Below are 13,849 nucleotides of genomic sequence, written 5' to 3'. Positions count from 1 at the left end.
CTGAGTACCCTCCGCCTCAGACTGTGACTTCCGCCCCTGGGCACGCTCTATCACCAACTACGGCAACGACCCCAGCACACACTGTGGCTGTAGCCACTGGGCATGCTCCAAGAACGGCTGCGACCCCAGCGCCGACAGTGGCTCCCGCTACTCGTGCCCAGTCTGGGCACCCGCCGGCACCAACTACGAGTGCAGACAGTGTCTTTCGCCGCTGATCACCCTCCAACACCAACTACAGCGTCCGTCGCTGCGTCCCCAGCACAGACTACGGCTTGAGCCGATAGCTCCTCCCGAGCACTGGCTGCAGCTTCTACCCATGACGGCGACAGCGACTTCGTGCACCAGACGATGTTAGCTCACGTTGCTTATCGCTAATCTGTCGGCAAGGAACTCTCGGTTGCGATCTCCGCGTTGTCTCCGCCGGCGTGTACTGGCAGTATAGGCCATCAGCCTCAAGTATAACTAGCCTGAGTATTCTTTGCGTTTAGCTTCGTCTACATTTCCATCTGCCCTTGCCTTCCTACGCCTACCATCAAACGGACCGCCTATAACCACCATGATCTCCTTATCGGCCGAATCTCAGCCCGCTGTTGTTGGCTCGGCGGACACGGTGTCCGCCGCCTCAAACAAGCCGATCGCCAGCGCGTTTATCATCGCTGTAATACTGAACTTCGTCGCGGGTGGCTCGCTGGCGGACTCCGACGTCGACGGCGGCTCCACCAGCTTGTCCATGACGTCTCATTGGACGCCAGCCCCCAACATCGTCACGATCCTCTCCTACGCCGTCATCATCTTGAACTTGCTGGTGGGGGACGGCTACACGCGCGTGGCGAAGCGCACCAGTGCCCGCCGCCTCGAACAAGCCGATCGCCAGCGCGCGCTGGCCGTCGGTGTGATGCTGAACTGCGTCGCGGGTGGCTCACAGACGGCCTTCGTCGTCGCCGACGTCTCCGTTGCCTTGGTCATGACGCCTCTGTGGATGCTGCGCCCACCTGCGCCGCTGCCGCCGCTCTTCCGTCGTTGGTACTAGCGCTGCGGCTTGTCGCGGCTGCATGTACGATGCCGCCCGCACATTCCATCGTGGGCCGTATCGTCTCCGTCCGTGGCTCTGGACTCCAAAAGGCTATTTGTGTGGTACACAAACCTAACCAGAGTTGAGTTGAGTTGAGTTGATGAAAGTCAATAGGTTTGACCGTTGCTCACTCAGTATGTTACTAAGTTTCTACAGCACTGGAAGGAGGTCATGAAGGCTGTGCGTACTCCTAGCTGTTTGCCGCAATCCTTATCGCAATATCACCGCTTTCTCTTGCGTCTACGCGCACGTGTGGCTCATTCGACTCGATGAGGTGAAAGTTGGCGTACAGCCTGTTGGTCTGTGTTCGGTCGATCACGGACGGCGGTGAGTCGTTGCCGGCGGTGTTGAAGGCGCTAATACGGCCGTTGCCATCGACCAGTAACGGCCGAGCCTCCGACACATCGAGTCCTCAGGCTCAATGATCTCTTCACCGGAAGCTCATACTAGTTGATATGCATTAGCCATTGTTAATCCCCGTAATCTAAGAATGCCGGTGAGAAACTGATAACGATGTAGACGCTCATGACCGCACACACGCAACCTTAGGGTCCTGATGGCGATTGCGGAGTCGGCGTCGCAGACATATATATTTCTATATCAAGGTCTCGATAGTGGGGATATGCGGACGATGGCGGAGAGCCTTCTGTCGAAAACGAAGAGGCTGCACGGTGGTGAATACGATGCTGCCGACAACTCGACTCCCTCGTTGGATCGCCTGACGATGATTGGCGAGGAGGCAGAGAGTGAGTGGAAGAACACGACGTTGGGCTGCATCGACGATGAGGAAGACCGGGAGTGAGCACCCGACCGCCACTCGGATTGGGGGCGTTGCCGCGCAGGTCGATGCCCACAGTGAACGGGCAGTTCTGCTATCCTCTTGCGCTCGAGCGCGATGCTCAGCAGTGTCTTCCGCCTAATACAGCGGTTGATGCTCAAAGCAGTAGCACCTCAATGTGAAGTCCTTCCGCGCAAAAATGACGTATGATAAATGAAATACAAATAATCCGTTTAGTGTGGCATACACGCGTTACCGTTACATTTGTGTGGCACACACATCACCGTTTCGCGCGCAGACGCGAGCAATGAGACCGAGGTGGTGGCGATTTTGTCCAAGATGGAAACCATCGGAAGCCGCGACGAGCGCATAACCGATTGGGCACAGACGCCACCGAGCCGTCCGCAGAATTTAGCGGTTGTCAGGTTCTACGAGGCAGCAAGTACAGTTGTGGACGACGGACAGAGTGTTACACTGCGTGGACAGCTCTGTGGCGACGGCGAGGTGTACGTGCACGCGCACGCACATGCAGACGTCCCCCAGCTGGACGGCAGGTGAGGGTGACGGAGGAGGAGGAGAAGGAGGAGGTGACGGCAGCGGCGATGGTAGAGGAGGAGACCAGCGCAGTGTCAAGCCCAAGACGGCGGAGACGTCGCCGACGCCGGCGGCTGCCAGGGAGCCACCGGCTACGCAGTTCGGCATCACACCGACGGCCAGGGCGCTGGCGATCAGCTTGTTTGAGGCGGCGGGCGCTTGACCACGCGCATGCCGTCGTCTCCCCCCGGCAACTCCGTGACGATGCCGACGGAGAAGGAGATCGTGACGATGGTGGGGGACGGAGTCCACGGCGTCGTCGTGTCCGAGACCGTGGAGACGTCGTCGTCGGTGGATGTGTCCTCGGTGACCTCCCCGACGTCGATCAGCACTGTGCCGAGTACCGGGATGGCGATGTCGGCTTGTTCGTGGTGGTGAGCGCCGTTTGTGGCCGAGAAGGCAACGATGGACGGAGTGTTACACTGCGTGGACAACTCCGTGACGACGGCGAGGTGTACGGGCACGAGCATGTGCCAGACATACCACAGAGATAATGGTAGAGAATTTTATGCAAAATTATATGTAATTTTACGTGTTGGAATTCGTAGTAATCGTACTGGGGGCGTCTTGTGGTGCTTGAATGGCCTCGGATTTTTTGGTAGTGGACATTAGCGGCCCCTAATTCACTGCTTTGTCAGGTCCTCACGTGAATGCGTGCTCGCTGGTGACAAACGAAAAAATATTTATCAGTGTAAAAAATATATAAACTAGAGGCGAAGCTTTGGTCTGGGAGGACAGTGTAGACTTCCTTTGTGTGCCTAAATTTATAAACGTGGGGTAGGCAAGAATAATGTAACATGAAAGTTGGTGGCAAGTTTTCAAACCCTGGTGTAGCGCCTTTAAAAATATGGCGAAGCTGCCGCGCAAAAGACACGAAAGAACTTCAAGGCGCACTCGGCCGGGGGCAAAGCCCCCGGCCGAGCGCGTTGAGGTCATGCATTCCAGCTATACAAATTTACACAAGAAGGATTCATGGGGTTTAGTCAATTTACAGACGCAGGAAAGAGTGCAATCTGTTAGTTGTTATTTCAATGATTTTGAGTAAATGTTAGCTTATAACGAAAAATGCAGCTATCCTAGTTATGATTTTCCGAATAAATTTCATATATTCAAGAACTGCTCACTACAGTGTGTGGTACACGCTATGGATACGGTCGATATTCTGGGAACAACCAGTCACGAAACGTACAAACTCCTTAATGTTACGGTAGCCATAATCTGTGGACTATGGACTCAGGCGACATTTGCCAATATAAGTTGGGGGGGGGCGGCCGCTGAAATAAAATTGGTTAGGCTGTTCAGCCAGCTAAAGCTGTCCTCCCAGTAAAATATTCTTTCGTGAATTCGCACCTTCGTGAGCGTGAGCGTGACAGATTTCTTCGGATGCATAGGGGGAGTTGATTTGTTGGGTTGGCGTCAAGTCGACCATTCTTCAGATAGAAGTAGGGCTGATATAATGTTTTATTGAGGCGCCTAAGATGCGGGACTCTGTGGAGAATGCGGCTCCTGCTTTCACTGAGCTCGCTTCCGTACCGCTCCCACTCGCATGGATCTTCATGGCATTCCTCGCAAATCATGCTTTTGATTTACGAAGGACTACAACCACACAGCTCTGTACAACCTCACACACAAACGGCTATAGTCACACAATGAACATACGAGTATCGTACAACATTACGAGATATGAACAGTCCTATTGGCCAAAATTGGTCAAATTATGGTCTAGAATATATGTCCATAAGAGAGGGACCCGGTAGTCAAAGAGTTAAGAACACACGAACTCATGTAGAACGGCGCCCAAACGCGACCCTTCAAATGTTACCTTGGTCGAAGGTATAACAAGTTATTAAACTGAGGTCAACTTTTTTATCGAACCGGAGATCGCCCCGTTTGTATCAGCAAACAAGCGATTGCGTTAATCGTTGAAGTTTAAGTAAGAGTTGACGACCGACGATTTATGCACATGGACCGTGGAACCCTTTTCAAGGGGTGGCTGAACTCCGGTTAAATGTGGTAACGGAGGCAAATGACACCGTAAAAAACATATGAGAGGTCAGGCAGCTCCGTAAAAGTATCCGCTAATGTACGAAACAATGTACTGAAGAGTCGTTTGGATTAAGTTATTCATAGATAGCCTAATTCAAGGTGTCGATCAGTACACTGATAGATCCTTGGCACAACTGGCATGGAGCAGTGAAGTCTAAATCCAAAGGCTATACTATGCTACCGCTAACTATTACGAACCACTCATGCGGAAGCAAGAAGGCAGCACTAGAATTAGTTGGCATATTAGTTGCTGCAATCGTTGACTGAAGAAATCTATAAATCGCTTGCTACACACAGTTCTGCAGCAGCGGGGGCAACCGAGTACGAAGATTGGCATGATACAGAAAGCGGTGACTAGGCCAGACGTGCCATATAGTGGAGACAAAAGCAGGATGTATGCTCTGTAGCTGTGAAGAAAACGTGGAGAATTCTCTTTTTGCCCTGACAATCTTGATAAATAGACGAAGTATTGTCATTTGCGCAGGAAGTAAGACGTCGTTGCTCTCCAAATCGCATGCTATTTCCTGAGCAAGTTAAAGTAGCAATGTGCAATTCTGACACCAACTTTAGTGCTTTTCACAATAACATGAACTCACTGTAAGTGATTTAAAAGAGCTTCAAGATGAACGACTACACGTCTCACTCCACATACATGTTCGCCAGATTCACTATACCATAACAAACATTTAACAAACGCTAGTGTTAGCTATATATTTGGCGTTTGTGTGAAATTGCAAGACCATACGTGTTGGGGGGGGGGGCACTCTGCTGGTCTCGCTGTTTCAATGAACTTAAAATTAATGTAATGCAAGAGCAAATGCGCGTACCGGTCAGAGGTCGGAAAACAATATTGCATTACAGTAAATAATTGGGTTTTTCAATAAAAATCTTTGTTACTGGGCGCCTCGGTTTCCAATACAATATCATATTGACCCAATTATTGACAACTAGCCGAGCGCCGCCGCTACGCGGCGGTAGTTTCGTGGTTAGTTGTAGTAGTAAGGGCCGCCCACCTCCGCTTCGCTCCGGTGGGCTTTTATTTAGTTTAAAGGTTATTAAATTTTGCTTGTGTGCATGTAAAAAATGTTTATTTACGTTGAGCTACTATCAGTAGTGTGACTGACGTGACTGAAATCAGCTTAATACATATCCCTATGTCAGAGTAGATGAATGTAGTAAGGTAAAACATTTGATCTATCTGTTGTAAACCGGTCCAAACAGGTGCAACTACTTAATCCAATTACAAAGTCCCCGCGGAGTACATACCTTAAGTAATCTGTGTGTTGTATATGTAGTAGAATTAAACTTTGGCATGAGCTACATGTCGTGGTGGGGTAGATCAATACGGTGTTGCTATCTACAGTGTGCGCACTTTGAAGTCTGTATACTGTTATTTTATCATGTTATCGCATAACTATAGTTTGTTTCTCTATACGGTTGGTAGGCTATAGCATTTACATTCTGTGACCAGGCGATAAGCCCAAAGTGATGGATTCGCTATTCATGTTCTCAGCATTACATTTCGAGCTAGTTTTCTTTAAAAAAATCGTGTATATATCGTGCTGCATCGTTTCAGCATTTTGTACGGTCCTAAGAATGTAATGAGCTGTGGGCTGCGTTAATTTCGACGTATCCCACTTCAAATCTCATTTTTAATGAGCTAAGACGTGCGTATCAGTAAATTATTCTGCTACGTAATGCACATTAATACTTTTGTGTACTACCTACAGTTGAGTAGCGAAAGTATCGCCGTCGCGTTCAAATTCATACAGCGTGCAATGCTAATTCGTTAATATACAGGTATTGTACGGCTCATCAGTATTGCGGTTATCTATTTATCGGTTCGGATACGGGTCAGACCTGGCGTTTTGGTCAGGCATTTCAGGAGGGATAACGTACCTTGGGTAGGACACTAGCGCGTTGACTCTCGTCTGCGGACTTCGACACGGGGGCCCCGCCCCTCTCTCGCTTCGCTCAGGGGGCGCCGCTGCGCGGCCTGCCCCACCCCCTCAATCGAAGTCCTCGACTCGGCCAGGCGCTGTGTCTAGAAAAAAAAATATCGGGTTGCAGCGCTCGCGTTCGGTCGCTCGCGCAGACCCCCCCCCCCCCCCCCCCCCGCCTGATCGGCGGGTGTTGGCAATGCGTGAATGCACTTGGTGAGTCTCGAGCTCGCGCTGCTCGCCCTCGCCCGTGATGTCGCCCACCCTTGCCAACTAGCAGCTGGAAGTGGCCAGGAAACGTCTTTATAGTTGTATTGAAAAACCTGACCGGAAATTCAGGCCCGACCTGTATCCAACCCGGTAAACAATCTACCAGTATTGTTAGAGTGTGTGGAAACGCGTCAATGGAATGCCAGTATGAACTACAATAAAACCTCCACTCCAATGCATGTCTAGGCATCTACTATCCCCAGAACCCATTATCTTACCGCTAAATACTATAAGTTACAGATAAACGCCACACGTTTAAGCCAATGTAGCTATATGCCTTTATAGATGAGCACTCAGCACCTCTGCAGCTATAATATATCCTTCCCTAAAGTATTACACAAAAACTAACCTGAAACTATTAATCAATCGTCTTCAGCTACTGTACCTCTCGCTACATGTACTCGCACTGCTATCGCTTATTACGTCGGTGCTATCGCCTTCTATGCGCTTCTATCGCTTACTATACGCTGCTATCATTTACTATCATTTACTATGCGCTGCTATCGCTAAGTATCCGTTGCAATCGTTTTCGACGTGTTGCTACCGCTAACTATACGTTCAAATCGCTTACTACGCGCTGCTAGCGCTTAACTATGCGCTCCTATCGCTGAATACGCGCTGCTATAGCTAACTATGCGCTGCTATGGCTTACAATGTGCTTATATTTAACCAAGTTCGCTGAATTAAAATTATACTATATAGTAGGGCAAGCCCAGCTATCGCTGTCACTATGCACTACTCGCATAGCTATTATATCATTGGGCTATCGCTGCTACTGCTCATTAATATCGTAAAAATGGCTAATAATAATATTAACCTCGCGGCACAGCGGGGGAAATCTGGTCGCCCCCGCTACGCGGCGGTGCTTTTAGTTTTGGTCCCAGATGTGTGGCTTCGGGCCTCGCATAGGAGCTGCCTGCAAGCAGGGCCTTGCCGCACCCGCACGCCTTCAGCCCAAGGCGGTCCATGCCGAGCGGTGGCGGCACAATGCGCGCCTTGCAGGTAGAGCAGTCGAATTGGTCCATTGGAGAAGTGAAACGGTGCTATTAATAGACATACAATATAAACCAATCATTTTAATACCGATTATAGGGCAATGGGCCGCCTTCGCTACGCTCGGCAGCAACAAATTGTTTTTGCCATTTCTGGGGGCCTTTCTGGGGGCCGCCTCGGCAGCTAATCGTACTCAGTGTAATTCGTACTTAGTGGATAAGCTTGACGATTTCTGTGACCGACGGACAGCGCGTTGCTCCAATTGATGTTTAGGACTAGCCGAGCGCCGCCGCTACGCGGCGGAAGGTTTTGTGGTTAGCCGTAGTAGTTAGGACCGCCCACCTTCGCTTCGCTCCGGTGGGCTAATTAGTCCGGCGTGTTTGTGTAAAACTTGTCAAAAAAACCAAATTCAAATGCAAAAGAACACGTATTATTCAAAGTTATGTGCAGGACCCCTCCTCGCCGTGACTACGCCGTCTCGAAAATTTGTCTGTACACGATGTTCGCTGTGTACGCTCCATCGTCTTCTTCTAACTGGGGGTATTCAATCAACGCCTTGATCTTGGATCGGGCGGTAACCCGGGAGAGCGCGACATACAGCTGGCCGTGTGAGAAGCAGGGAGACGCGAGGTACAATCCGAGGTTAAACACCGTTTGTCCTTGGGCCTTGTTGATGGTCATCGCGAACGCGGGCTGTACCGGGAACTGCTTACGCCTCAAGCGAAACGGGAAGTCTCGAGCGTTGTCGTCACTGATGAATACAATCCTGGGAATCAACACGTTTTTTCCGCGGCGCTCCCTCGTCATGATCGTCGCGTGGATGACATGAGGTTTTAGCTTCATCGCGTGCCGTTGAATAGGCCTAAGTCCGGGTTCAAATTTCGCATGAGCATGATTGGTGCTCCCACCTTAAGCGTCAGTCGGTGGGGTGGGATACCGTTAATGTTCACAGAATTCAGGACTTCTTGGTCGAAGAAGTTGCTGCCTTGGTCGTCTTGTACTAAGTCAATAGAGAGATACTCTTGGGCGTCACCCTCCAGGCGCGCAGACACCACATCGTTAATACGTTGAGCCATAGCATTAGTCGTCGTCAAGATAGTACGGCTTGCGAAGTAGTCATCAGTTGCAATTGCCGGGTTGTTGATATCCGCATACATGGCATCAACCATCCGAGTTAGGCCAATTGGGATAGCCCCTGGCATGATCTCAGCATCCTCGTCTGGTTCTTCAGGCGGGTTCTCAACCAACATGTCCCGCGGGATCTTCATATAGTCGCCTCCAAGGGTAGGGTTCACCTCGTGTCTGCCTTCACCAACTTGTAGAAGGAACTCGGAAAAGGCTGCCAGCTCAGTCGATGTGCTTGCGCTGTGGGTCGACCGCACTCGCATGTTCTCGGTGAGGTGGACTTGTTCGAAGTGCTGCCATAGGCTGGACGACTTCAGACAGGCGTCGATCGTTTCGGCAGGCGTGCCTCTCACTACCACGGGCAGAATTTACCGAAAATCACCCGACAGTACGAACGTTTTCCTGCCAAACGGTTCTTGATCGTTTTCCATGATATCTCGTAGACTACGGTCGACAGCTTCAAAGGCATGGCGGTGGGTCATTGGCGCCTCGTCCCAGATGATCAGACTGGCCTCTTGAATTAACTTCCGGAGTTTGGACTGCTTGTAAATCGAGCAAGTCGAGTATTCATTCAGCTTGAGAGGAATCTTGAACGTAGAGTGTGCGGTGCGCCCACCCATCAGCAGTAAAGCCGCAATCCCGCTAGACGCCACCGCAAGTGCGAACTTTCCCGAAAGGCGGACACTTGCCAGGATATGCTTGAGTAGTGTTGATTTTCCCGTACCACCTGGTCCGTCGATAAAGAACAGTTTTTTGCCAACTTGAGGATATTCCACTGCATCCATAACCTTTTCGTAGATGGCGCGTTGACCTTCGTTCAGGTCACCGGTACGCTCGTGAATTCGGAGTAACACATCCGGCTTGTAACCTGTCCGTTCCCGGCGGATAAGGTTGTTTTCCAACAGAGATTCCAGAACCAAAACCCGATGCTCGCTCAACTGCGGGAGATCAAAGTCATGCACGGCATACCCGCTTACTTGCAAGTGGTCGTTAAGTCTCTTGAGCGTGTGGAATTGGACAGTATCCGCCTTTGTCTGACCTTCAAGATTCTTGTACTTCTTCTCGATATCACTGGAAAGTTCTTCGTAGAACTGATCCCACAACGCCCGAACGTCTGTAACATGGGAATACACCAGCAACGTTGCGAACAGCTGGCGCAGTTGCTTCGGCATCTTAAACGTTGCGGCCTCCGACATGCATGCGACACACTCTTGATCGCCGTCCAGAAAACCGGCGTGCTTCGCCACCAAATGATACGTGCTGTAAAGGACTCTATTCACAGTGCGGGCATCCTCGAAGGAAGTCGGTCCCCTGTGGTGACATAGTAACACGCGCAGATAGAAGCGCTCCATATCTCTGTGTGAAACGTGGATCAAGCGTCCAATCACCGCCTGGTAGTTAGTTCTACGAACCCACTTTTTCGCCTTGTCATCCCAGGAAAATTTCTTCGGGATATCTTGGTACAACATGGTCTTGGCAATCTGGTTGCATTGGTACATAGCTCGAAAAAGCTCGTCAATATTGTACGTTTCCCCCGATCTGCGACCGCTGCTGGGTCCTCGGTGGGTTGAAAAATCACCGTCTGACCATCTTCTAAGTGAACGGTAAGCTTCGTAAAGGAGTGTGTCTTGCCTTGGATATCGTACGCCAAAAGCCGCATACATGCCTCTACCGATGATATGTGTCTGGCGTTCAAAAACGGTAGGATCTGGTTGGGCTCCACACGGGGGCTGTTGGGGTCTCGCACGGCTTCAATAGTAATCACAGCTCTGTCGGACCCTTTGTATACGTACTTGTACAGATACTTCACCGCCGTAATTGCCGTACACACCTCCACGTTGATGTGGCAATTGTACTTTTGCGATAGGTACGGGTTGTACGGAACCACCCACTGGTTCACTGTCTCGTTGTCGTACGTCTTGCCTTTGTACGTTAGAACCCCCGGTTCACGCCGGCGCCGCCTGTACACAGGATATCCATCTTGGTTCGCTCGAGTCACTTCTACCAACGGCTTCGGGTACCCCTTGGTGCACTTCCCCTCCTTCATGCACGGGCTCGTAGGGTTCGCAGCTCCGCACGGACCATGCATCATGCAACTCATGATCGTTTCGTACAGATCGGGATTAACGTCCTTGTTGGGCACCTCCGCAGACACCAACTTGTCAATAATCTCGCGAGTCCGAGGCTTGTCTCCATCCTCCAGAATCGTGAGAATGTGGGCGTGTGGAAGGCCGCGCTTCTGGAATTCTACTACGTAAATACGGGCCTGTAGTCGCCCGATAATACCTTCGTCCAAATCCGCCAGAAGGGTCTTGAGCTTTTGTTGCCAGACCCGGGCAACGATATCCGGGTGGTCTTGAGCGGTTTGACCCGCAGGGAGCTTTTCCAGGATCTCTTCCCACTTGGGGTTGCAAGTCTTGGTAAGGAACACATCAGGCTTCCCGTATTCACGTACAATAGCCATTGAGACTTGATACGCCTTATACATGTAGCGCGGGCCACCGACATGCGAGTCCGGAAGGATAACTCGTTTGCCGATTTGGCCCAGAAAGTGCTCGTCATCGCCGCTGCGTCTCCGATCTGGGTGTACCAATTCGCCGGTTTCACGATCGAACTCGGACACAACTGCTTCACCTTCATCTGGCGTCACAGTCGTCTAATTGAGCAGCGCGTCTTGAACTCCGTGATACTGGTCCGCACGGATCTCCTTCTGATGAGTAGCCACCCATCGCAACTGTTCGTGTTCACGCTTAGCTCGCTGGTCGACCACCCATTGCTGGCACAGCCGCTCACCTTGGAAAAGAGTCGATTGATCCCAATCCTTCTGGAACAGCCGATAAGCGGTGTGTTCGCGCAAAGCCATCTTCCGTTTCTTCCGATACAGAGCTCCGTCCGCGTACAGGTTTGAATACGTCCATCCGAGGTCGCCGTAAGGAAACTGCAGAGGATATTGAAGAGGATCGTACTTCTCGTCGGTCTCAAATAGACGCAACAGTTGATGGTCCCGCGCGTAGAGAAGCAGATCGCGTGGCTTGGGAACGTTACCATCCGTGACCACAACGGCGCCGACTTCAGAAACAGTAGGCGAGTTGTGCGTCCCGGGTTGGGATGGCTTAGCATGGAGCTTGTACTCAATGTCCATGATGGGTATACCCTTCGCCAAATCCGCTCGCAGCTTCTCCCCGAAGTTTAGGAAATGCTGTGCAAACGGATTACACCGCTTCATGATATCCTCGATATCCTTCAAAGCCACGTTGTCCAGATCAGCATAAATACTTTTGCGTCGCTTGGCACGCTCTTGCATAACCGGATCCACGATGTAGACCTGTGCGAACTTGGGCGCCGTTCTCTCGCCTGTAGCGCGGTCCACGTAAGGCAGCATAGATCCCAGGTAATGGTCCATTGCTCCTTGGATACGATACGTGTACACGCCGTTTTGTCCCGCAACCTCGTCGTCTTGAGCTACCCCTTGAAATCGTCTGTCGCTGGAGGAAGCACCGATTGACGTAAAAGCAATGGCCTGGTTGTACGCCCGGATATTGCGGCGGAACTTGTCGTCTCTATACCCCTCCAAGAGCCGCGGAGGTGCTGCACGAAGCGGAGGTAGTTTCACCCTGCCCCGCATGCAGCAAATGAATTCGAACTCGCCCGGCCATTTCCAAGCGTGGCACAACCGGCCCATGGTTGTGGGAGGTAGTTTGTGGCGCCCGTTGACGATGTGTTGTCCCCTAACGTTGGCAACCCGAAAGGTTTCATGGTTGGCGTGTGCGTGGCGATGCTTAACAGCCCTGCGCCGAATGCGGTTCTGTTCACGCAGTGCCTCGAGTTCTGTTTCCGTTAGGGCTTCGCGCCTGGTAGCGTATTGTTCCCGGTCGACCGCTTGTGACCTTTCTCGCTCCTCCTGGATCTGTGATGCACGCCTGACGGCATGGCGTTCACGATCACTTGCTTGCGAAGCCGCACGCTGCTCAACGGTCTGTTGTGCGCGTCTCGCAGCTTCTCGCTCTCGGTTTAGCTGCCGAGCCGCCTCGCGTGCATCCGCAGATTGCCCTTCGCGATGGGTTCGCAAAGAAGAGCGATTGCGATCACGCGCCTCATCCCGATTCGCAGGGTTTTGACGTGCACGTCTTGCCTGTTTACGGAGTCGATCAGCTTCCCTTGCTGCAGCTCGTTGGGAATCCGTCCTATTAGCCCTTGAGGCTCGCGCGCGTTCTCGGGTTTTAGCCTTGGTACGCTCCTTTTGCGATGCGGTCATGTTAGCTTGGCGAATCCTTTGACGTTCCGCGTTGCGGGCTCGATCGGCTACCGCTCTATCGGCTGAGGAGGGGATCGGCGGTGATCCCTGTACAGCCTCTTCTTCCGCAATGCGATGTCCCACTGCGTATGCAGTCGCAAACTGTCGCTGGTTCTCCAGCGGGTCATCCTCTTCCGTCTTGCCTTCCTGCTCCACTGTAGGTTGTTCAACAACCACGTCGACCGGAGGCGCAGGCGGCGGTGCACCGCTGCCATCTCCAGCAATACTGAGAGCTTCCAACTCCTTTTCCAAGCCGCGTTTCACCCGAGAGCGTGTTTTCTGGCGCTTCCGCTTTACTCCCTCCTCCTCTGGCTCTACCGGTGTCTTGTTCACATGCGCATATGTGCTTCAGGGCCGCTCAGATTTCAGCTCGAGTGCGTTGACGTTTGGGGCGGCGGGCCATGGCTCACTCACTGCGAACACGAAACAGAGTAGCGTGACGCGTTAGACATAAAGTCTAAGTACACCGCACATAGCAGTAGTCTTCCATGCTGCTTGGTTGTGTTGGACATCTGCGTACTGCCCGGGTGGTGCGGCTCCCATCGAAGTTTACTATCTCATGGAACGAAGTAACCGACACGAAACACCGAAGTGAATTCGCTCGCAAACGTGCAGTCGGCAAGTCAGGGTTGAGCGCCTGGGCAGTACTGAGGGTCTTCGTGCGATATCCTTTTGCGCATTCATGGGAATGGCTTGGTCGCATGGGCCAAAGGACCCATTACGGCCAGATCAACTGG

General features: G+C 51.7%; 1 protein-coding gene across 1 annotated transcript; it reads left to right on the top strand.

The window, feature by feature from the left end:
* Positions 1 to 556: 556 nt before the first annotated feature.
* On the top strand, positions 557 to 1,030 carry PHYSODRAFT_325356 (hypothetical protein; the record flags this gene model as incomplete). Its single annotated transcript, XM_009521208.1, has 1 exon — positions 557 to 1,030. One exon carries the CDS (start codon positions 557 to 559, stop codon positions 1,028 to 1,030), a length of 474 nt encoding a protein of 157 aa, XP_009519503.1.
* Positions 1,031 to 13,849: the final 12,819 nt, after the last annotated feature.

Source organism: Phytophthora sojae (assembly GCF_000149755.1).
Source record: "Phytophthora sojae unplaced genomic scaffold PHYSOscaffold_2, whole genome shotgun sequence".
Taxonomy (NCBI): Eukaryota; Oomycota; class Peronosporomycetes; order Peronosporales; family Peronosporaceae; genus Phytophthora; species Phytophthora sojae.
This window is presented reverse-complemented; position numbering and strand designations above follow the sequence as displayed.